General features: G+C 37.2%; 4 protein-coding genes across 4 annotated transcripts; 1 reads left to right on the top strand and 3 right to left on the bottom strand.

Annotated features, from left to right (window-relative positions):
- Positions 1 to 5,845: 5,845 nt before the first annotated feature.
- LOC110371928 (carbonyl reductase [NADPH] 1) lies at positions 5,846 to 6,907 on the bottom strand. Its single transcript, XM_021328391.3, has one exon. It carries the CDS (start codon positions 6,775 to 6,777, stop codon positions 5,944 to 5,946), a length of 834 nt encoding a protein of 277 aa, XP_021184066.1. The 5' UTR covers positions 6,778 to 6,907; the 3' UTR covers positions 5,846 to 5,943.
- A 1,041-nt stretch (positions 6,908 to 7,948) lies between these two features.
- LOC110371913 (transmembrane 9 superfamily member 4) lies at positions 7,949 to 11,828 on the bottom strand. The gene is made up of 9 exons (XM_021328360.3): positions 11,679 to 11,828; positions 11,219 to 11,604; positions 10,987 to 11,142; positions 10,583 to 10,860; positions 10,290 to 10,493; positions 9,548 to 9,965; positions 8,988 to 9,171; positions 8,622 to 8,760; positions 7,949 to 8,461 (listed from the first exon to the last, which is right to left on the bottom strand). Exons 1-9 carry the CDS (start codon positions 11,685 to 11,687, stop codon positions 8,361 to 8,363), a joined length of 1,875 nt encoding a protein of 624 aa, XP_021184035.1. The 5' UTR covers positions 11,688 to 11,828; the 3' UTR covers positions 7,949 to 8,360.
- Positions 11,829 to 18,150: 6,322 nt separating this feature from the next.
- Positions 18,151 to 22,029, top strand: LOC110371954 (neuroguidin). The gene is made up of 2 exons (XM_021328425.3): positions 18,151 to 18,393; positions 18,690 to 22,029. Exons 1-2 carry the CDS (start codon positions 18,385 to 18,387, stop codon positions 19,581 to 19,583), a joined length of 903 nt encoding a protein of 300 aa, XP_021184100.2. The 5' UTR covers positions 18,151 to 18,384; the 3' UTR covers positions 19,584 to 22,029.
- A 12-nt stretch (positions 22,030 to 22,041) lies between these two features.
- On the bottom strand, positions 22,042 to 24,990 carry LOC110371955 (uncharacterized). Its single transcript, XM_021328426.3, has 3 exons — positions 24,650 to 24,990; positions 23,508 to 23,637; positions 22,042 to 22,628 (listed from the first exon to the last, which is right to left on the bottom strand). Exons 1-3 carry the CDS (start codon positions 24,946 to 24,948, stop codon positions 22,395 to 22,397), a joined length of 663 nt encoding a protein of 220 aa, XP_021184101.3. The 5' UTR covers positions 24,949 to 24,990; the 3' UTR covers positions 22,042 to 22,394.
- Positions 24,991 to 25,311: the final 321 nt, after the last annotated feature.

Genomic DNA, 25,311 nt, shown 5'->3' on the forward strand with positions numbered 1-25,311 from the left:
AACAGTTTTCAGTAATTCTTAGGTACCTACCTAGGTACCTGCGGCTTAATCGATTGAGATGTTTGTCGTATTTACATAGGCGGAATCCTGGAAAACACGTGATATGGTTTCCACGAGTCATAAGCAAAAAGATCTGCTAGGGGCTATAATATACCCACTAAGTTCATGTGTTATTTATATGTAGTTGTTTATTCGTGTCAATTCTTCGATACTTAGCAACAAATCTCATTACTGGAGTACCGGCGACCAATGCACAAGCTGCGCCTTGTATGGGTTCTAATGTCCATGTTGCCTGCATTACTCCGTAATTGTGTTATAGGTAAAATCGTGCACGGAGAAGGGTTAATTCTGTGCGACTCACGCCTTATATCTCGATGTATGGCTTCTATGGGTGGGTGTATTGTTGCAAATTCATTTCACTTACATGCTTTTTCGTTCGCTTCATATAAATATCACGCCAAATATCACGATTACTTTTTACGATGAGAAAGTAAATGTTGATCACTATAGCTTGTACATAAACTAGAACAGTTGTTACTAAATGCTCTTCTAAAAGTGCAAATATCTCCCCTACCAAAATCTGGATTCCGCTCAGTAAAAATATTAATGTCGCTATATAGAAGCGACGTGTTTTAAAAGGTGTTTTCGTTTTGTTAACATTAGACGTTTTAAACAATATTGAAATAACTTTAACATAAATAAAACAGTTAATTACTAAAGGCGAAAACATAAAAAATAAATCAATATACATAGTAACATCATTAACAATCGCAAATGTTTCAGGCGTTCCGTATGTCCAACTTAACAACGCTATGCCTGGATCGATAACACTACTATAAAAAACTAATATTAAGGGTCCAACCCAAGCAAAAAGGCTACACTTGAGATATCTTCTGTTCACGTTCACTCCAAAAACTTTAACAATATCTACGTAAAATACGCAACATATGACTAAGAGCCAAAAGTGAAAAACTGATTTAAAGTATGTGAACACAGCGTCATACAGCATTATTATAACAAAACTAGAATCAGTGGTCGACTCGTCCAAATAATTCGTATTCACAATATGTATTTTGTAGAATAATATATTTAGGTTATCCACCAATGCAGCGAAGATCGCACTTAGAAACACGTAGTTTTTAAAATGTCGGAACTTTTTAATTGTTATCCATGACACGAAACCAATTATAAATACGCACACCGTTAAAATAAACACAATAGTTTCAAACGTGGGATAGGAGGTCACTGATGGCACTCCATCGCGGTTTTCTTCAGGTGTTTGTGTTGAGTTGTACAGACTGACTTCTGGTTCAGACATGGCTGATGTCAACAACAAAGATTTATCAATTAAAAGACAAACGATAGATACAGAGAGCAAACCTGTTTGCGTGTATGAGGAAAACGTTTTTAACTTAGTATGAAATGAATCTGTGTAAAAAAATCTATTAAAATCGTCAAGGTCCGAGTCTCGCCCACCGAGGGTTCCATACCATGGTGTGGCGACGAGGCTCACAATACCGGTACAGCGGCGCGGCGGTAGAAAACCTCTCAAAAGATAACACTTGTGGAAACTTAATTTTAAATGAAATCTCATATTATCTCATAGCGGCTGACGGCTTGCAACCAACTATGATACTAAAAACAGAGGAGCACCACAGGAGGTACCTACATATACACAGAATTCTTCTTGACTCTAATGAACCTAGGCACTGTCGAACTGATCTGACGATGGAATCGAAAAATATTTATTTTGAACCCATTGAACATTATATCATATCTGAGATTAAACTAGTTAGAAATGTCTTGAAACGATTTTTACGACGCATTTATAAAAGCGTGTTTTTCTGGGTGTTTTAAACTATTAATTTATTAAAATCAAAAAGTGTAGTTGTTTATCAAGTTGTATAACAGGCTAATCCAGTCTCATAAGTTAGAAACCGGTTTGATGAGAGCGGTATGTTGTGCTTCCGTAGTTTTTTGACTTGCCAATTTAAATAAGATGAGATCGGAATGTGCATAAGTCGTGGTGGCCTAGTGGGTAAAGGACCAACCTCAAGTATGAGGGCGCGGGGTCGATCCCAGGTCAGGCAAGTACCAATGCAACTTTTCTAAGTTTGTATGTACTTTCTAAGTATATCTTAGACACCATTGACTGTGTTTCGGATGGCACGTTAAACTGTAGGTCCCGGCTGTCAGTGAACATCCTTGGCAGTCGTTACGGGTAGTCAGAAGCCAGAAAGTCTGACACCAGTCTAACCAAGGGGTATCGGGTTGCCCGGGTTACTGGGTTGAGGAGGTCAGATAGGCAGTCGCTTCTTGTAAAGCACTGGTACTCAGCTGAATCCGGTTAGACTGGAAGCCGACCCCAACGTGATTGGGAAAAGGCTCGGAGGATGATGATGATGAGATCGGAATGTGCATGACATTTCTTTTAATTTCAATTTAGATTTTCTCATAAGCAACATACTATGTATGTTTAGGAAGATAAAATATAGATGAACATATATTAATATAAATACCTACCTAGGTACATAAAGTAGCACAGTAAGTAAGTAGTGAGTAGGTAGGTACTAAGTAGTTAAGAAAATCTGGAAATAAGAAAAAACATTTAATTTGTAACATTTCTTTAACTACTTAGGTAAGAACCCCCACAATAATTAGAACTTATACTTTTAGGTACATATGTTTAATAAAGAGGAAACATTTTTTGTTTGTAGTTCCTACGAGAAGCGGGTGAAACCGCAGTAAACGGATAGTCTGTTATTGGTAAAGTAAAACACATAAGTTCTTCGTTTTACTCAATGAAGTACCTACTTTTCCTCTGTATCATATTAGTATAAATGAGTAGCAGATACCTATAATTTGTTATTTTTCAAATGTTGTTCTGTGTTTTTATAAAGGAATCCACCAATTAAGGTCAAACATCAAGGTATTTTGAATACCATACATTTACAGATTTCCATATGCGACTTCAAAAACCTCTTTTTTATAATCAGTCTGTTCTGAGCGTTATTAGCCAAGCACCGCGATCAAACGAGTATTGCTGCTCATGCGCATATTAAATACTCTATTAAGTTATTCAATAATAAACTATTAGGTCACAAGACGCCGTGATCATGTCTGCGGACAACACAAGAATGAACAACTCTACTCAACGTGACAATTCCTCTTCAAATGATGAGCGAGATGAGTTACCGCCATACCCATTGGATATCAGTGCGTTAAACTATACCGTGATATGTTTAACAGTGTGTGTATTTTTAATTGGTTTAGTGTCGTGGAAAATTATTAAAAAATTTCGCCATTTCAAAAATTTTGTACTTCTTAACACGATCTTCGTTACAATGATTGATTTATCATTAGAAAATGTCAATGAATATGTCTATAATGTATACTATAGCACTGCAAAGCACAATTCCACGTCGATGTGGATAATGCTAGTATACGATGCTGTTACCACATACATGTGGGTAGTCACATACTGCTGGATGTTGGTATTGTGTTGGATATTTTACGTGGATATTGTAAAAGTGTTTGGTTCTGACGTGAGCAGGCGGTATCTCAAAAGTTGTATTTTCGCTTGGGGAGGACCTCTTATATTACTTTTTGTCACTAACATACTTTTGCACGCCATTGCAGTGCCATTACTAAAGTCGTCTACTCGGGAAACCGCTGCAAAATATACGTATGCTTTCGTAATCTTCGATATATCTGTAATGTTTGTCCCTTTGATTATCAACTTCATTATTTATTTAAGAGTAATTTTTGCATTGTTTAAAACTTCAACTGTGCCCGGCAGAGGTGTAGTAACCACTCACCGTTATTACATAGCGACTTTAATATTTCTACTGAGCGGCGTAGTCCAGTTCCTTGGACCATTATTTTATGTTTTAGATTTCCCATTTTATTTCGAAGTAGCCGTAAAGTATTTGCAAACTGTAGCTATGAATATTTACTTTTTAGCCGTGAAAAGTAACCGCAGCTTGTGGTGTGAACTTTATAAGAAAAGATTTAAGAAAGTTCCGGTCGTTAATGTTCGTTGATTTCTATCATTATATGTATTATTATTGACATGTAAAATGTTTTTTTTTTTTAATTTCTTACCTACTGTACTTTCTTCCTACCTGCAAAGTCGATACAAGTTGCTGAAGTTGCGTTTCCTCCTATAGCCGGGAACCGTAAGCAAAATATCCACGCATATTGTGATGTGTGTGTGACTGATAAACGACGGCGACTTCCCTAGAGTGATAAGGTTCTTAATTCGGATATCTGATAATACCTATGTGCCTACCTACACAAAAAATCATTGCGCAAATATTAAGAATAATTATTCCTGAATTTCCTTTCTTATGCACTATAATATAGGTACGTACCTACCCTCATGTACCTTCCTACTACTAAAAATTGGTGTCTGGAGGAAATTGTTGAGTCTATTTCGCCATCGACTTTTAGAGCGATGTACCTCTGCCCACCAAGGTACCTATTATTTTTTTGGAATTTCAATTTTTTTATATGTCGATTTTATTTTTGTTATAAACAGCTTTTTCAACAGAAGGAATTAGCCAGTTTTTACTTTTGTTTAAGTTTGAACTTTCCAGTAGGTAAACACCTAAGTAGAAGGTATCTACGTAAAAAGAGGTTTGGAATCGGTTGGCTAATCCACAAAATTCCTAATTGGGAGTTATCTCACAGGAACCACTGAAAAGTACCTACCCAGCTTAATTATCTTTGGGGTATACGAGGTTCAATTAGGTTCCACTGTCCTAATTTCAGTTTCAATATTATAACTCATTTACCATCCTACTAAGTAGGTACTTTGTAGGATTTTAAATGCTAAGGTTGTTTCTTTTGTAACGTGAGATACCAGAAGAAAAAAATTCAAAAGCACGAGGATTAAATTGATAATCTTGACCTACTGTTCAATTTACCTACATGCTAATCCCTAAATAGTATATGTATTTACGCAGATCCTATTTTTGCGGAGATTGCTACCAATTTATCTCTTTATGGTAACTGTTGAATAAAATACCTAATACTCAAAACACAGATCTGATTCAACAACCCCACTGGTTTTGTTATCTATTGTACGAGTTATCAAGGGGTTATCAAGCACTGTTGGTATAATATAATTATTATGTTGTTGACTGCCTTGTTTGAGTCATTCATATTATAATATATTATGAAATATTTTAGTTGTTATTTGTTATGTAGGTATTCCTATAAGAAAATAATCGAGACATTTAAGGAGTAGAAGTAAATACTTGGTCCTGTTGTACAAATCTAGGTAATTCATACAACCTGGTTAAGATGTTAGGTAGAGATAGCTTACGTTTGCTGACTAGTAACTAAATACCTATAATTTTATTAAGACTGCAGTATTGTGATTAAAAATATGTATTTTTTTAATTAATTTAATTAATGTTTAAAATCTATTTGATCACTTTTGTGACCAATTATGCTGCATACTCACTCATGTTAAACTTAAAAATTATATACTATTTTTAAAATATTCAAAGGTTATGTAAATTGCAAAGAGTAACAAATACATATCAAGATATTTAATCAAAAGAAATAAGAAGTGTTTTTTTAACAGGTACCTACTATATTTACTAACAAATTTTTACATCATCCTGCACAGTGATGATGGCCTTGATAAGGGAACAGATATAATAAATTTAATTTTATTCATTATTAGTTACAATTAGGCCAACAAAGAATATAATGTATTGTTTGTTACATTACTGTATAAGTAAATCATTCACAACCTCCATGACAGGAAATATAAGTACATATAATGTTATACAGTATATTCTCTGATGTACGTAACAAATGAAAACATTTCAACTAAAAGAAATCATATATTTTAGTTTAAAGTGCATGTGACACTGATATCACAGGATTAACATGGTTGTAACACTAACAATTTTAAAAGCCATTACATCCTTAGTCATCCCAATTGACATGATGACAGTCATGCCAAATGAACGCTCCTTTGAGTGACTGGGGTGCCTCCAGGGCCAAGTACAGAGGTGCCCGTGCCCCTCGCTCTGGAGTGAAGTCACCCATTCCTTTTGTCATATCAGTCATTACAAATCCAGGGTGGACACAGTTAATGGAAATGTCTTTGCCTTGTGCCAGAAATTGCCGTTGCTGTACAAATGTTAGTGCTGACATAGCCACTTTTGACACTTTGTAATCTCCAAAATGCCCTGCCATCGAAACAAATGAACTCCTACCATTTTTAGCTGCTCGCAACAGCTCATTTACAAACTCTAATATTTCTTCAACCGTAAGGTCCTCCTTAACCAATGTGTCTAGCCAGACTTGTTTACGTATGTTGGATAATAGGCCCCAATCACTGCTTATGTTTATTATTCTGGCTGTGTTGGAAAGTAGAGGGTATAATATCTTAGAAATGGTCAACAAACTCATAAAGTTGGTATCGATGAGTTTCTTGGCGTCTTCGTGAGATGAGATAGCCTTATCGAAGTCTAGGATGCCGGCGTTGTTTACCAAAACATCGATTCCAGAGTGATGTGTTGCGATGTGTGTAGCTAAATCTTGAATACTTTTTTCACATGTGACGTCCAATATGTGGAATAGAGGTTTTAGGCCTAAATCTTGTAATTTCTCAACGGCTTGTCGTCCTCTTTCCTCGTTTCTAGCAGTAAGGTACACAGCACCATCAAACTTTTGGCACAGCCCTTTCACTATTTCGAATCCTATGCCTCTGTTGCCTCCAGTTACTATTGCTACTTTGGTTTCCATTTTGTACATAGAAATTTAGAAACTTAATATTAATTACGTAGAAAATACTACGTTTTTAATGTAAAAATAAATATTTATTTTATCAATGCTTCTGATGACATTTCGCTTTTCCGGTCATTTTTGACATTTTCAAACGTTGGGTTGACATTGACACTGACACTGACATACACAAATACCACAGACTACGTATTATGTTGAAATGAATCGTCCCATAATTATTCGTCCTCTGTCCTCTCCTCGCCTCGGAATAATCAATCTAAATGGAACTGCCATACCTACGCACGAAAATACAGCACAGCTAAACATGGCGTTTTAGTGTAGTATGTCGAGTTTAATGGATTGTTGTCTCTATCGACTAAGGTATCCTTGGCAGTCGTTACGCGTCATCGAAAGCCAGAAAGTCTAATAACTAGTCTTACCAAGGGGTATCGGGATGCCTAATTCGGGATGGTCGGTGAATTCGGTGATCGTCTTCAAAGTTAAGGGGCCCGATTCTATTATGTTAATAATGTCAAAATCGTATAGAAATTGAATCGCAATATGATCGGAATAGCAGTGTGAATCGGGCATTCTACTACTAATATAACACCAATCGTATTCCAACGACATTCGATTGGTTTGTTATTTTGGTGATTTTAGTCTATACGGTAGTTTGCTCTACAATCATATTGCAATCGTAAATCATTTGCAGATAAAATAGCGGAATGCCACATACGCTTCAATCGTAATCGAGTCGTGATTGGATCGCAATCGAATGTGAATCGTATGTCGCTTAAGTAAAATTAGGAGAATCGGGCCCCTGATAGGCAGTCGCTCTGCGTCGCGTCATTGCTCTGCCTCTAAAGACGTTTACATTAAAGAAGGATACAGATAGTTTTCTACATAGACACATTTCTACGATGATTTATACTTATAGTCCTGTTAAAATTGTAAATAATCAAGGGAAATAGTCTATGCAATATGTATTTATTTAATACATCACAAAACTTAAAAAACATCATTCAGTCACATGAAGATGTGCATTTAAGAAGAGCACATAAGCAGCAGGGCAGCATCAGCTTAGTGATGGGCTGATGCTGCCCTGTTGAAACTCAGAAACATCCCTACAACAAGCGACTCGACAGTGAACCAGGGGATTCTTTTAAATAGGATGCATCAGATATAAGTAAAAAATCACAACTGTACCTCTAAAAAGATTTTAATATCCACTATGAGTGTTTTGAAATTCAAATAAGAGTAACTTAAAAACACTAAGTATTTTTGCAATTAATAAAGATGAGAATGAGACATAGTAACAGTTTGAGACAGCAGGTATTTGCAAAAATCGGAGATTTAGTGAAATTCACGAACAAAGCAGGCAGTGTTTAAAATTCCAATGTTTTACGATGAATCTTAAAATCAAAATAATACAAAATGAACCTTAATTTAAAATCAGATAAAACTATGCTTTTAAAATGCAATGTTCACTACAAACTTACCTATTTACACAAATCATACATATGCACAAGATTAAACAGCAAAAGATCTTTGTTCAATTCATTCATCACACATACAGACTTAAATAAACTTTATATTAACTACTATAAATAAATTTAGTCAATCTTCACTGCTGCATAAATTTTTCTTATAAAAGTGTATGCTGCGAAAAATCCAATAGTGCCAGTCAGAAGCCAAAATGTTAATACCATAAGTCCTGAAAAAATAAAAAACAATCATTAAGATAAAATACACCCTATGTTACTTGCAGATAATGTGGCTCTCGAGAGGTGAAAGAATTTTTTTAATCGATCAATCTATACAAATGAAAATATTGTTGGTGTACTAAAACACACAAACATAGTTCAACTTATTACCTGTATATCCAATATACAGCAATGTTGGTATAAATTCAGTGATTTCCAATTTTGTGAAAAAGTAAAATATTGAGTATATCAAAATATACACTGCAGAACCACCCGAAACAATAAAACTCTTCCACCACCAATGATAATCCTGTAAATAAGAAAGAGAAACAATAAACTCGTATTTTCTAAATGTTTTTTTAAAAAATAAGGCGCCGCCTAGACGATCAATTAAATTGCGCAATAATGCAACAAAAATATAATGGAGTAGAAATGTTTGTGACTAATTATTTGCACAATTCGTAATAATCCGCAATTTCGATCGTCGAGGCTGGCCCCAAGTATGTGCTTCAATACTAATGTTATGAAGATAGTTACCTCTCCACAGAGTTGGAAATAAACCATTACAATGGATATTTGTGATACTGAAACCACCAATATACAAAAAACGAGGAACAAAAATCCAAACAGGTAATAAAATTGGTTTTCCCACAAAGCATTGAAAATGAAAAATAATTCAATGAATACAGCCCCAAACGGTAGAATGCCAGCCATCAAAATACTGAAACAATTTTTTTGTATGTTAATTATTATGCTTAACATAAATAAAAAAAAATACTTTATATATAACTAGCTGTTCCCGCGGTTTCACTCACTCTCGTCTCGGGAGAACCACTTGCCACAGCCGGACAAAAAATAGCATATGTGCTTTGTCATAAAGTCGATACCATTTGAGTGTGTAGGTATGTATGTGTTACGCGCGCAAACGCCTGAACCAATTTTGGTGAAACTTGGCAGTAAAATAGCTTATACATCAGAACAACATACAGGGTACTTTTAATACGGCTGTGGGAAGTGTGCAGCTGTTCCCTGAGGAAGTGGGTGAAACCGCTGGCTGAAGCTTGTTGAATCATAAATAGTAAAAGTTGAAATCTTACCAAATAAATATATTCATGTACCAAACTTGTTCAGGGACTTTCCTTGGAATAAAATTAGTTCTTACTGGATGTTGGAATGGTTGCTTACGACATCCAAAGTAGTACCCCAAATACACTAATGGCAATGAGATGCAGAACCACAAACATAATAACGCCATCATGGTGGAAAATGGAACTGCACCACTGGAATGTTTTCCCATAATGAAAAAGTTTAAAAAGAAACATGTGCCAAACACAATTGCTGGATATAATGTAGCTGTGAGAAATGCGGCCTGTTTCCATTGTTTTCCCTTCATGGTGTTGTATAGACGTGCTGAGTAGTAGCCCGCGATGAGGCCCATGAAAACATAGAGGAATATGGCTGCGGTCATCAACGCACCACGGCTAGCCGGCGACAACATGCCAAGCATAGCAATAACTGAAAAAAAAAAGATTATAAGCAAAGCAAACCACATAAACTACACAAACTTAGTTTTATTCATACAATTCACTAAAATACCGATATGAGAGTCAAAACTTTTTGCTCATTATTTTATTATCTACAAATAGCTGATACAAAAGCATTTTAATTTTCAAACCCGACATAGAGGTTTTAATTATTCTGATTATGATAAATTTCCAACAATTCAAGATTAATATCCAATTAATTCTTATCTAACTTATTATGCAAGGCAAAACGAAACTAAAATTTGTTCTTGTCCATTATTTTTAACAATGATGTAAAAGGTTATTGATTACTCACAAATTGTGATGAGGGCCATTAGGAAGACTTGGATGCCACTGCCAATTACAGCAGCAAATAACATTCTTTTAGGTGGAGGTCGAAACACATCACCATGAACCAATTTCCAGCCAGTCTCTTCCATCATGTCATCAATACTCTCGTCAGAATTATAACGAGCTATATCTCTTCTTAATGTGCGCACCATTATCATGGTCAAAATACCTGAACATTATATTTTAATAATAAATAGCCTGATTGATTGAAAATATCTATAACACAATGCTACAAAACAACAAAAATAAAAAAGTTACCTGATAAGAAAAACAACACTACAATAGAATTCACAATAGAAAACCAATGTATTTGTACATCTTTCATGCCTAAATAAATATCCCAACGGGAAGCCCAGCTTATGTCAGACTCTCCCCACTCTACAGAATATGTAAAATATAACTTTGTGCCAGTGTCTTCATTGACAAGTTGAGGGCTCGGGTCATTTGGGAACTGGCATGAATCATCAACAAAGGTGAGATCATCTTTATCCACAGAAACAGTCTCCACTTCAAATCCAACAACTCTATAAGAGTCCCTGGAAAATATAATAGAAAATTTTAATTTTCTTTATTGGCAAACAGAAATAGACTTTTTTTAAATCTCTTTGAATATTAACAAGATACATTCCAGAGGTCCAGAGTAGAAACACAAAAATACTTACTGGCTATGCTTATGATATTTGAGCAATAGCTTCAAATGATTATTGATGTAGGCTTTGCCTTTAGACATAAAACCAAGGCGATATCCTTGTTCTATGCTTCTTTCTGAAGTATCACTGTTAGTGATTCTGGTAGCCACTGGTAAATTATCCACTAGCCTGAAAAATTTATGGATTAAGCTGGGTGTAACTAAATTTTTAATGAGCAAAAACAAATAAGATATTGATTACTTACAAATGCACAAAATATTCATGTTCAATGCGACTAGCAACTTTTTCAGATTCCTCTACACTCCAGTTTATGGGATTATTTTTATGATGACACAGAAGCCTGCATTTTATATTCTCTGCCATATGGACTTCATACGGCGTATTTACTATGCGGTCTCCACGTAATACTTCGCCTAAATTTTCTGATTTGTATACAAATGTTCCATTCTTGGGTAAACATAGAGGTAAGGAATAATATTCATATGGAAGTTGGGTGTGTATACTGGTCATTTTAACAGCTTTAACTTCAATCCTCTGACCTTTTTTAAATTCCACCGGAGCCACCCCGGGTACGTAGAATCCATTACTAAAGTGAATCAAGCTACTAAGTAAGAAGCAATGTTTGAGGACCTGAAAAATGCAATCAGATAAATATAATGCTAATATAAATCTTATTTTTGTAGTTGTACTGAATTGATACGTACCGATAACATATTTCAATAAATATTATATTCAGTTAAAATTAAAGGAAAATATAATCATTATACAGTCGCTGCAGCTTCGTACGTCTCCCATCTGTCAGTCTTTCTGTCAATCCTTAGTACTTGACGTTGACATCAAGGTAACTGTCAGTACTGTCGCCTCTGTGATTCTGTCATATATCGAGGCGCCTAAGTCCCAAATAGGGATTCGAATTTTGAGTTGGTGGTGTTCACATGTGGTTTTCTTCTCAACGCAAATTTTGAGCTATATTTGTGCTTTTTTGGTGTTTTCTGTGGTGCCTGCTTAGTTTTGAGTGTGTTTTATATGTAGATTTGTGTTTCATTATTCATCATTTCATCATTTCATCTGTAAGTAGTCTTGTATTTTAATTAATTTTGTGCGACGTCGGCGTATGCCAATAAATAAACATGGCGGACAAACAGGGGCCGCCGGGACGCCCTCCCGACCCCTCATGTACTTCTGCAATTGAAACAGTAATGACCGTCCCATTGTCTAAATTTGAGGCAATGGAAGCGGAAACTTCAACTCATAAGAGAAAGCATCCTAGTCAGGACGAGGATGTTACTGATGTTAATAATGTTAATGCTACAAAACGCGACCGAGTCACCCCTCCATCATTGGTGTCACGTTCCAAGTATACCAACTTAGATAGGGAGCCATATCTGGTATATGTTTCCTTCACGGATTCAGACTCCACTTCTGGATCCACCCTTCACCCCATAAGATTTGGTCAATTAATGCAAAAATTAAACATTAAGAATATTAAATTAGGCGGGATCAAGAGAATTGGCAGAAATAAGATCTCGGTGGAGTTTGAAAGCCATGAGGATGCTAATATCTTTATTGAAAGCCCAGCTATTAAGCTCAAAGGTTTTGTTTCTACTATTCCCACCTTCAACATCACAAGGATGGGGTAGTGAAGGGTGTACCAACTGATTGGTCAGAATTAGAGGTCATCGATAATCTTAAGTCCCCCCATGCTAAAATGTTGAAGGTGAGACGCTTAAATAGGAGGGTTGTCAATGAAGGTAAGTCGGAGTGGGTCCCTACATCAAGCGTGGTCGTCACATTTGATGGTCAGGTCCTTCCGGATCGCGTCTTTTGTTTTTATAATTCGCTCCCTGTGGAGACATATAACTACCCCACTGTTCAATGTTATGCATGCTGCAAATACGGGCACACTAGACCCAATTGCAGGTCTAAGCCACGATGCTTCCGTTGTGGTGGGGATCACATTGGGGACGGTTGCTCTGTTGAGGATCCCAAATGTTTATATTGCTCTGGCTCTCATCCCGCTAATAGCAGACACTGCCCAGAGTTTATCCGTCAGAAAAATATCAAAGCGTCCATGGCCAAAGACAACATTTCCTACTCTGAAGCTGCCAGAATTCATGCCCCTTCCTTCCGTTCCTTTGCAGATGTTACGGCTTCAACCCCTATCACTCAGACTATTCATCAGATTCTCACACAGGAACCTCGCTCCCCACGTCCCCCTCCCCCAAATTACATTTCTCACTCCCAACCCTCCACTTCATCATCCTACAAAAAAACTATTTTGACCCGCCCTAAACCTCACCCCTCGCTGCAGCCTGGCTATGACCGAAGGGCTCACCAGGACATTATTAATAGCTTCTCGTTCTCCCCTTCGCCTAATGGTTGTGCTCTTCTGGATTCTCCTCCTTCTGAAAAAGATCATGTACAGACCATACAATCTATTATACGTTTACTATCCTCTTTACTCGTTAACTTTCCTCTACCTGACCACGTTGCCACAAATTTAATAAGCTCCATTAAATCTCAGCACATTCCATCTTCTACAGTGGAATACCAGAAGTCTGATCCCAAAAAAAAATGAAATTGCTCATTTAATTAATCAGTACAAACCGGCATTGTTTGCAATTTCTGAAACATGGCTAAAGCCACATCTCGTGTTTAATATGGCTGGGTATAGCGTGCTTCGGGATGACCGTCTTGACGGTTATGGCGGAGCGGCTATACTGGTTAATAATGTTCTCCCATTTTCCCCCTTATCCCTTCCCCCACACGGAGATGAGATTAATGCCGTAGGTGTTAATATTGTCGGTGTTAATGTTATTTCTGTCTATATACCCTCTCCTGATTCCTCTTGTTTCCAGTATATACGTTCTATTTGCTCTTTATTTTATCCTGTAATTTTTCTAGGTGATTTCAACTGCCACCACTCTCTGTGGGGATCTGACCATTGTGATAGTGCGGGTAATGAATTAGTGAATCTGCTGGATGACTTGGGGTTATGTGTTATCAATGATGGATCTTTCACGCGCCTTCCTAGACCTGGACAATCGCTAAGTTGTTTAGATCTAACACTGTGTTCAGCCCGTTTGGCCGCTGATATGGTATGGAAAAGGCTTAACCTAACACATGGTAGTGACCACTATCCTATATGTACTACTCTCACCACTAGGTGCCTTCCGCAAAGGAAAGCCCCCTCTTTTAAAGTACAGGCTGTCTGATGCTAGGTGGGACCTGTACTCTCAGATCCTTGAGGACGCAATCCATACCTTGCCCCAGGTGTCTTTTGACAACCTTGACGTCTGTATTTCGCAACTTTCTGATGCCATTTCATCAGCCGCTGATGAGAGCATACCTCTTAAGAATTCGGCTTCTGGAAAAATATCCCCGCCCTGGTGGGACCGCGAATGCACCAGCATCATCAAACTCCGCAATGAAGCTGAACAGAGCTATGCTCTCAACATGGCTATTGAAAACCTGGTGGAATATAACCGGATTGTTGCGAGATCCAGACGCCTATTTAAGAAAAAGAAATATGAAGGTTGGAAAAAATTCTGTTCTTCGCTTTCCCCCTCCACTCCTTCTTCCATGATTTGGCAAAACTTTAGAAGATTTAAACGTGGTTGTTCTGTTCAAAATTCTTCAACTATCCCCATTGACCTAGCAGATTCTTTTCTTTACAAGTTAGCCCCTTCGTCTGTCCCTTTTGTAACAGAATGCCCTTCTGCTCCCAGTAGTGAGGTCATGTCGGTAGACCCGTTGGAAGCCCCCTTTTCCATTAATGAACTCAATGCCGTGCTCCAGCATGTCAAGGACACTGCACCTGGTATCGACGGCCATCCATATTCTTTTATAAGAAGTTGGGTGCCTGCGGACGCCAATACTTGTTGGACATCATGAATACTTGCTTCACTCTGTCATATATCCCTGATAGCTGGAAAACACAGTTGATCATCCCCATATTGAAGCCTGGGAAATCCCCGGATAGTCCAGATCACTTTCGTCCTATTGCCCTTTCTCCAGTCATAGGCAAAATTATGGAGCATCTTATTAAAAACCGATTGGAGTGGTTTGTGGAGAGCCGAGGTGTTTTATCTAAGTCGCAGTTTGGCTTCCGAAAGGGGGCAGGTACCATGGACAGTGTTAGCATCCTGACAACTGATACCCGGATAGCATTCAGTAGAGATGAATCGGTTTTAGCGGTCTTCCTAGACATAACAGCGGCATACGATAATGTCCTTCTTTCGGTTCTCAGGGAAAACTACGGAAGCTGGGTGTTTCTGAACGGATGCTGCATTGTACATGTAACCTGCTCTCTGGTCGTAGGGTCAAGATTCGTATCCCTGGAGAAGATTCCGATTGTAGAACGGTCTGGCGTGGGCTTCCTCAGGGGTCCGTTCTTAGTCCGCTACTTTATAATATTTACACCTCGGATCTTCATGATTCCCTCAACTTGGATTGTCAGATTCTTCAATATGCGGATGATCTGTGTTTGTACATCCCTACTTCATCTATTGAAAGAGCTAGTGAGTCCATGCAAATATCACTCAATTCCTTAAATCAGTGGTTAATTGACCATGGCCTTGTACTGTCTGCTCCAAAAAGCTCTGCGGTTGTTTTTACACGTAAGCGTACTGTTCCTCATGTCAACCTTAAAATTGAAGAATCTCCCATTGAAGTTGTTAATAATGTGAAATTTCTTGGGGTTATATTGGACTCTAAATTGTCAGGGTGTTTCATCTCAACTACATTAGCCTTAAGTGCGAGAAGAAACTTAATATGCTTCGTGCGCTAGCAGGAGTCTGGTGGGGTGCTCACCCCTTCACCCTAAAATTGGTATATAATGCTACAATAAGAAGCTTGCTTGATTACGGCTCCTTCTTATTTGAACCCTGTAATAAAGTTGCTATTGCTAAGCTGGAGGCCATTCAGGCTAAATCTCTTAGAATCGTTTTAGGGTGCATGAGGTCCACCCCTAAAAACACCTTGCAAGTGGAGAGTGGCGACCCCCCTCTTCTCATCCGTAGACAGTATTTAGCCGACAAGTTTCTTTACAAGACTTATTTCCTCAGTGAGCACCTGCTTCTGCCTAGGCTGTCAACTCTTGAAGGCCTATGCAGGCAGAGTGATTACTGGAGACATAAAGCCCCTCCTCTTTTAGTTAATTCCTTTCGAAAAATCCTTGAAATTAAGGATAATTCCTTAATCTCTCAGCAAGATAAACTTCCCTTGTATTCCTGCTCCTTTGACACGTGTAACTTTGTGCCAAATGTCTCCTATATTGACATTAGGAAAGATACTGCAAACGCAAATGCCCATTTTCTCTGCACTATAAATGACAAGTGGCCTGATTATTATAAATTCTTTACGGATGCTTCAAAATTAACCACTGATGGAAAGACTGGTGTTGCCGTATACAACTCTAACTCTCAGATATTTCTCCAATTTCAATGTCCTCCTGAGTCATCGGTGTTCACGGGAGAGTGCATTGGGATCCTCGAGGCATGTTTATTTATCTCCTCTCACCCTGCTATTAAAAAAGCAGTGGTTTTCACTGATTCCAAAAGTGCCCTGGATGCGATTGTTAAAAATTCGTTTAAGGACCATCTCCGTAGCCCAATTATCGTTGAAATTAAATCAGTATTGCTTTTGTGCTCTACAAAGGGCGTGGAGATTGTATTGGTATGGATTCCTAGTCATGTTGGTATTAGAGGTAATGAAATTGCGGATGTATCAGCCAAAGGTGCGATTAGTAGCAGCATGGCTGATAAAAAACACTACTCGGTGCAGATCTATGACCTGGCTCATAAAGCTAAATCAGACCTATTCCAGTCCTGGCAAACTGACTGGTCCGAGTCCAGTAAGATGAAAGGTGGTCTGTTTGCCTCTATTCAACCATCCATTCCTGCGAAGCCTTGGTTTTATAAACATAAAAAAGTATCCAAGACCGTTATTTCCGTTATCTGCAGAATACGTATTGGTCACTGTTGCTCCCCAGTTTTCTTAAACAAAATAAGAGTTCGGGACTCCTCACTCTGTGAATGTGGTCTAGATGAAGGCACGCTTGACCATATCTTTCTTAATTGCCCCTGAATGATGCTTTCTCTTTGATCGTGTCATTGCTAAACTAAAAATTCAATACCCGGTAAATGTTCGTCATCTTCTTTCATTCTTTCCTAACCCTCTAATGGTAAATGCTTTTGTTAGATTTATTTCTTCTAATAATGTTAAATTGTAACAGTGTTTATATCTTTCATAATGGTAATATGTAATGTGTATATAATTACTTGTGTACTAAGTTAATTTTAGCAAATTCATTAATTATAGTGTATGTATTTTGTTGCAGGCTCGATATCCTCCACCAGAAAAGTTGGAATTATTTTCTTACATTAATTTCTATATATTTTTCTTTTTCTGTTTCATATTTTCCCATGTGTCGTCACTAGCTACGCGAGTCTGGCAGAAATTGCCGTCAAATACGGCAGATTGCCAAAAAAAAAAGTCCCAAATAAAGTAATTTTCTTAATGCGAGATACATCTCAATACATACTTCTTACATTAAATATTTGCAATTATCAATATTAGATTTTTAGTACGTTTGTTAAGGCTAGTAGTCATGAAACAACAGACTGTTGTCTATACTCTCTGACTCCCAGTATTAGGGTCATGGCTCAGTATAGCGGCACCGCAACAGCACGGCTCCACACCAGCATTTAAGTTGTCATTCAATTTAGAGCATTAAATCGTGTATATTATAATATATTTCGTAATGTCAATATGAAAAAGCCAACGGCGAGCAATCAGCGCGCTTGCCGCTACCACACAACTCAGCTCGCAGCCCGCGTGCTGCAAGCGAGCGGACCTCATGCGTACAGCGCGCCGACGGCATGCCCATTACGCGCCGACTCCGAGTCGGCAGTGAAACAACGTCATTACGTCGTGTTCAATCATAACTGTCTTAAAATAATATTGAGTTTGCGGTGACAGCAAGCTTACACCTCACGGCCGGCGCACGGACGGTGAGCTGGCACCTTGCAGACAACGCGTAGTTAGCGCGCTGGCAGCTAGCCGTAGTTTTAATTCGAGGCGACGACGCCGTGCTGCAGCCGTGCTGTTGGGGTGTCGCTATAATGTGCCATGACCTTTAGTGTATAATCGCTCGCTCTGACTCTGACTGCTCTCTTCTGTTTGTGTCTATGGTCTGCGTGATTTTTCCATCAATCAAAGAAAGTAAAAGAAAAATAAAACGCGCGTCGTTAGTCACATATTCACAGAATTGTGATAATTTTGTAATTTTATGCGTTATTATTAATAAACATTTGATTATTTTTTAAAACAAACTGGCCGTCATTATTATTTTTAACGAATTGAAATAACAAACAAAACAAAACTAGAAGAGGTTAAGCAGTCAGCATCATGGTGCAGGTAAATGTTTTGAATTATTTATATATAAATCTTGTGATGAGTAATTTGATCACAGAATAAATGTATTCTGCAATAATTAAGCAAGATTTCCTAAAATAGTCATTTGTAATTTCGACGTATTTTGCATGAGTAGGTACGCAAGATTCTAAATATTACCTTCATTTCCAATCAGCAATCGTGAAAAGGCTCAGACTGAGGAAGTTTTCATAGGACTATATTATCCACTGGACAATAGAAGCAAATTGAATTTAATGATGCTATCTAACAAAATATTAATGTCTTTGTCACTGTTACAGGCTACAGACGAAATGGAGCAACCAGATCTTCCACAAGCTGTTAAATTGCTCAAGGAAATGAATACTAACGTCCAGCAAGTGTCACAGCTTGTAGACAACATGCTGGTCAGAGTTAAAAGTGGAGAACTGTCCACAGATAAAGGACTTAGCTTCTTGGAAATGAAGTATCAAATGCTTCTTAGTTATTTAATAAATCTGACCTATATAGTATTAAGAAAATGCTCTGGGGAAAGAATAGAATCAGATCCATCAATTGATCGGCTAATTGAGATAAGAACGGTTCTTGAAAAAATTAGACCCATTGATTCAAAATTGAAGTATCAAATTGACAAACTTGTTAAAACTGCTGTTATTGGTGGCACAACTGAAGATGATCCCCAATCATATCATGCTAACCCTTCCAATTTAGTAAGTAAAATAAATGACTCTGCTGAGGAGTCTAGTGAATCTTCAGATGAAGGCGAGGACAAAAAAGATAAGGTCAGTAAATCAAATATTTATGTGCCACCTAAATTAGCTGCTGTGCACTTTGATGAAAATACTTCAAGAATTGACAGTGAAAAGAAAAACAAAGAAAAGTCCAAGAAGCAATTCCTGAACTCAAGTATTATGCGTGAACTTAGAGAGGAATATTCTGAAGCTCCACTAGAAGTTGCCACAGGAAATCACGTCAAGCAGTCTATATCTAAATATGAGCAGGAGAAAACTGAATATGAAGAAAATTATCTCACTCGTTTGCCTGTTACAAAAGCAGAGAAAAATCGAAGGAAAAAGTTATCTACAGTAGGAATGATAGCTGATGAAATCACAGGCACAAGTAGCAATCGGTTGTCGAGGAAACACAAGATGAAATCTAAGAAAGGTAAAGGTTTTAAAAGAAGGCGTACCCAATGAGAGACATTCAAAATTATTATAAGTTTATTATTGTCAGATATACCTGTGACAAATCTTGTGACAGAAAATAATAGATTACCTAATTGAATTGGCAACTACAGTCCTATGTTTTATTCATATGTGTTAATGTTCAGATGACTTACTCTTGATTTATGTTTGAGTGATTAGTATTGGTTAACGTTTTTTGAATGTATTGTTTCCGAAAAGTAATACATAGTGTAATATTCTAACTAAAATATGGTAGAATAATATTCATATTAACTGTTACAAAAATCTAACTATTGTAAATACTTAAAAAGCTTTGAAATTCCAATATACATCCTTATGATAGATAGGATAGGGCACAGGGTAATTCTTATTTTACATAATAAGCCCTATTTAAAGTTTACTATGGTAAATTGAACCCACCCAAAACAAAAATGTGAAAGACTGCCAAGTTCGATAATATGGGAATGCTTCGCCTATAAAAGCAGTGAGATCTGAATAAGTACCAAGTTCCATACACATACCTCAGTTAAAAATAGTTACTTTTTAATGATGTCACTTGGCAAGTTTTCACACTCCTTGTTATAAACCTACTAAACGCAATGAATCAAGTATTTAATTTTCTATTAAAACTTGCCAAGTAACATCATTAAAAAGTAACTATTTTTAACTGAGGTATGTGTATGGAACTTGGTACTTATTCAGATCTCACTGCTTTTATAGGCGAAGCATTCCCATATTATCGAACTTGGCAGTCTTTCACATTTTTGTTTTGGGTGGGATTTCATTTATTTTTGTAAGGTTGTTTATTTTATTTTTTTCTTATGATGAAGTTAGTTAAAGAAATGTCTCATTTATACTATCTTTCAGATTTTTTTATATGCACTATGTTTCTTACAAAGAAATGAACTAGATTAACTAAATGGACTAGATTTACCAACTGACTGACATGACATGTTATCATATATTATGTTCGTGGATCAAAGTTACACATTTGTTATTTTCGAAAGTGATTCACACTTGGCCGTTTTCAGATTTTTACTTTACTTTGACTAAATACAATCCTTTGTAACGAATTTCAGATCGGTACGAAGATATATTATATAAATATAGATAAATTTAGTTCGTTTTAGTTCCTTAGGGGTATACATTTACACCGGGTATAAAACACCTTCATTATTTTGAAACCGACTCACACTTGGCCTTTTTCAGATTTTTCCCTTTACCTTGACATAAGGACCTACCTCCATGCCAAATTTCAAGTCAATACGACCATTGGAAGTGATCTAGGTTTTTGATGAGTGAGTCAGTCAGTCAGTGAGTGTATAGTAAAAATAGCGATTTTCTGACGGCAATATCTCAAGACCTACAATAGGTATATTAATAAAATTTTGTATTTTAGATAAGTGAGGGGGTCTCAACAGATACTAGAAATTTGATATGCGTAAATAAAATAGATTTTGAGTTACAGGGGGGTCGAATTTGGCCCGAAATGGTTCGTGTAATATAACCCACGGCCGGTGTGTCGCTTTTTTTGCTCGAACTTGGCGGACACACTGCCGTGTGTCTAGATTATTAATAAGTAATAAATACTATCAAAGAAAATAAAATCTTATAAAGAATTCATAGGTTGCTAATTTTCATTAAATACTATTGGCCTATATAGGTTTCCTATAACAGTGCAGCACCATAATTTTTGGTACCAGAATAATTTATCACCAGTTAAATTGCGATGAAAATCAAGTTTGAACACATTACCTAATTGCTGCAGGTTATTGATGGATAAGAAACTTCTCATAGAGATAATAATCTTTAATTTACATTTAGCTGAATTTACAGTCATGGGTAAGCTATTTTGGGATTCACATACAACTGCTTTACAGTTCTTGCAAATAGCATTCCTCTACTAAAATCGGACCTCCGCCACCCGCTGATACCTAAATTTGGTTTCGTTTCGCAAAAACTAGTTCTCGCCGTTTACTTATTTGCCATCATCGTTTGTAATTATTCCATGATTACAGAGCTTTCACACTAGCAATTTTGGGCGGCAACGTACCAAAATTGGGCGTATGTCGCACTACCAAACAATTGACAACTATTGGTTCGAAAAATGCTAAAGTGCTAAAATAAATTGAAATTCGGACATACAAAAGTGTGAAACTGAATCAATCAAGTTAATCCATAATATACTCTTACAGCTACTTTCGTTTTGGTTACAATGTTAAATGTCCATTGTATGCCCGATTTTCGAAATTAGCGCTAAAGACATACATAGTGTAATGTTCCTATACTGTTTATTGATCCATACAACGTACGTTACATTTACTCAAATTTTTAACTAATCTATGTTTATTATTTTACTCAATAAGTTGTTCATTTAATAATTTTTGCATGTTTATTTGGAAATATCAGCCAAAAATGTCGAACACTGCTTTATTTGTGTGCGCAGTTTTCAAACGTTTTTAATTTTTAAAAAATATTAGCGAAAATCATAACCGATTGACTCACCAAGGAATTCATGATATTTAAACGTTAAACTAGAAAACGTCAAGTGCGTGTTGAATTCAGTCCTGTGGCTGATAATAATAATGTCTTCAGATTTGTCCATGAAAATTGTGGTCAAGCATAATATGTTGTACCTAAATGTCTATTTATTTTGGGGTATACCTTTGGTATGTTTAGAAGCAGATAGGTTTACAATGACTAACTTTGAAGATCGAAATAAACTTAGTTCGGCTGACGGCTGATATGTTTTTATTGTTGTTTGTGTTTTATTTAATTTTAGTTTCTTTTGTATGAATTGATTATAATAAAATGATATGATAACTAATTTTGAGTATCATTACCAGCTAACGATTTCGTTAATGCTGGGAAGCTCTGAAGGCAAGTTGCGGGATCAAAGGACTGACAGCGGAATAGTCTCATTTGACGAATGTGTCCGATGGGCGTGTGAGTATCAAGGCACTGGTAGTCGCCTCGCGGTGGTGCAGTGCCGTGGTTATGTGTGAGATCCGAACGAATAATACGATTAAGAAGCCACGGCGGTGACGACATAGTTAGCTGAAAGCAAGGAACACAAAATTAGTACAGTTAACAAAAAAGGCGTTGCGCAGGTAACTCTGCAATTGCACATCATAAACCCAAACAGGATACTATGGTTTGGCTGCATCATTTGATATTCAATAGACAAATAAGCGAAACCTAAGCTACCTGTTGTAGTGTACTTAGACATTGAAAGGAATCACCTTGGTTTATTAGACATCTTGCTTAATTAAAAAACCTAGGCATTACGAAACTGAATTTTATTCGCTTTAGGGTCAATCCCCGCTGAAAGAGCAGCGGCCGTAAATGCAAGTGATTGAGCGTTCTTACATTGTCCGTGCTCTTACGGCCGCTGCTCTTTCAGTGGGAATTGACCCTTAATGTGAAGAACTGGATCGATATGAAAAAAATTTCAGTGTTGCCGTATTTTACCGAGGAAGGTATAGCGTAGCAGGTAATCTTTACTTATTTTGTGCCTACAGGCTAGGTACGTCCTTTTTATCTGGTGTGATGGTTCTGTGGTGATTGCGGAATAGTTTTCACGGGGCGCGGGTGAGACCGCTCGCGCTGGTGGGATCTAGTCTAGTATAGGTACGGTAATAAGTGTAGGTACATATTAAGTGTATAAAGTCGTGTTTGCTCGATGACACATCGGAGAGCTAGAGCGAACTTCGTGGTTTTTGTATTTATTGGATTTCGATCTCTTGTTCCCGAAAAGCAAAAAATATCGTAAGTCCAACGGACAAGTCGCGAACTAAAGATATAAGTGGGTATCTCCTACTATGATGTAGGTAATGTACTAGGGTGTATTTTTGAACTGTACCTATACCTACTTGTGTTTTACAAATAAATTGACTTTATCAATAAGTTGTCTTCAGTAATATAAAAAAAACTAACCGGTTTAGTAACAGATGGGTATGGGTTCCTATAATCATCTTGATGGGTAGAAAGGTAATCCATAACTCCAAAATCTGCTGGAAGTTGAGCTAAATCAGCATTCTTCATTAATTTATTTCTTCCTGGAGTGCTATCCAAAAAATAAAAGCAATTAGTACCTATTACATACCTTCCTACAAATTAGAACGTTTAGAGTGCCAACGAAGTTGCAGCTGTCTTGACCGCCAGCTTGGTTGTAGGTATGTAGCAGCCTAGCGGCCTGGGGCCCGATTCTCCTAAGTTAATAATGTCAAAATCGAATAGAAATCGAATCGCAATATGATCGCAATAGCAGTTTTAACCATATCGGGCATTCTGCTACTAATATAAGACCAATCGTATTCCAACGACATTCGATTGGTTTGCGATTGGTCTGCTATTTTGGTGATTTTGGTCTATACGGTAGTTTGCTCTACAATCATATTGCAATAGTTAATCATTTGCAGACAAAATGATTCATTATTGAATGACAGAAAAGGATAAAAACGTTTATTTCAAAGAAAAAATAGCGGAATGCCACATACGTTTCAATCGTAATCGAGCCGGGATTGGATCGCAGTCGATCTTGAATCGTACTTAAGTAAAATTTGGAGAATCGGGCCCCTGCTAGTTATGGCTTGCTTAGCTAGCCAGCCAGTGTGGTCACACTGGGAGTTAGTTAATAATCCTACTAATATAACATAAACGAACCCAAACGAGAGAAAACTATTGAGGGTATCTGAGTAGTAAAGGAGTGTGTTTCAGGACCGTAAACGTAAACCTTAATCAAATTACCCGAATTTCTTTCTGAATTGCCTTTTACCATCTATGTTGAGGTCGCCTTGATCGATCGATCCGCACGGCTATAAATTAGCCACGAGCTTAACAATGATTATTAAGCCACTTGCGAAGACACGATCAAATAAATAAAATAAAGGATTTTGAAAAGTACAAACAACGTAGGGTTGTTTCGCTTGCGTCTAAAAAGTCTTATGGCAACACATTTGAACGGGGTTTGCTATCAAACAGAAGAACTTTTCATTACTCCCAGGAATACACCGTACTCAACAAGAACGTTGCAGGTATCCGGTAGGTTGGGTAGGACGGTATGTACAAGTACTTACTCCGTGCATGGATAAGATGTGAAATTAACCAGTGGCTTGAACGAATATATCGGATCAGTCTTGGTGAATATCTGGGCTAGCATATGGCGGGTTTCAGTCATACCCGTACCCTGGTCTTCAGTCCCCCAACGGTTGTAAGTGCTGACTTGGTTACTCAGCTGGTCGCGATAAACATAATTATCTTTTGTTTCTGCATGTATAGCGAAGTCCCAGTTTTCTACTTTTGTTTTAGGTCCATATATATTCTTGGAAAATAATATTTGTTGTGGCTTTTTAGCTATTGGATTCTTAGCCCTCATTTTGGCTCAATTTTTATAGCAAAGCCGCAATGAGACGTTTTATATAGCTTGACGTCTTTTCGACAGTTAAAGTTAAAAGTCAACTGTTACATTAAAACCATAAACATATAAAACTAATGAGGTTTCGTCGAGACGATTAACGAGCTCTTTCTTGCTATTTGTATTATCTATCTTCCTTTTTTGTAGTTTTATAATGCGGGAATGGTTTCCTTAGTTCAGATTACTTACTTCTTTGTTGAAAAGACAAGAGATATTATGGTCATTCTGATTTCAAACGGCCGAGAAGGCCGAGAAAAAAATATGTGCGCCCTTAGCTCGGGCGCGATGACGTGTCGTGGATACGAGCTGCGCGTTCGACACAAG

The sequence above is a fragment of the Helicoverpa armigera genome, chromosome 6, assembly GCF_030705265.1.
Source record: "Helicoverpa armigera isolate CAAS_96S chromosome 6, ASM3070526v1, whole genome shotgun sequence".
NCBI classification, from domain to species: Eukaryota; Metazoa; Arthropoda; class Insecta; order Lepidoptera; family Noctuidae; genus Helicoverpa; species Helicoverpa armigera.

What these genes read in the sequence shown, in the direction of transcription:
- LOC110371928 (XM_021328391.3), bottom strand. Translation starts at nt 6,777, where the DNA reads ATGTACAAAATGGAAACCAAAGTAGCAATAGTAACTGGAGGCAACAGA.
- LOC110371913 (XM_021328360.3), bottom strand. An exon ending in CATGAATATTTTGTGCATTT is followed by an intron (nt 11,143 to 11,218) that starts GTAAGTAATCAA and finishes TAAATTTTTCAG; the next exon opens with GCTAGTGGATAATTTACCAG. An exon ending in AAATATCATAAGCATAGCCA is followed by an intron (nt 10,861 to 10,986) that starts GTAAGTATTTTT and finishes TATATTTTCCAG; the next exon opens with GGACTCTTATAGAGTTGTTG.
- LOC110371955 (XM_021328426.3), bottom strand. Translation starts at nt 24,948, where the DNA reads ATGAGGGCTAAGAATCCAATAGCTAAAAAGCCACAACAAATATTATTT. An exon ending in ACATCTTATCCATGCACGGA is followed by an intron (nt 23,638 to 24,649) that starts GTAAGTACTTGT and finishes TTTTTTGGATAG; the next exon opens with CACTCCAGGAAGAAATAAAT. An exon ending in ACCCATCTGTTACTAAACCG is followed by an intron (nt 22,629 to 23,507) that starts GTTAGTTTTTTT and finishes CCTTGCTTTCAG; the next exon opens with CTAACTATGTCGTCACCGCC.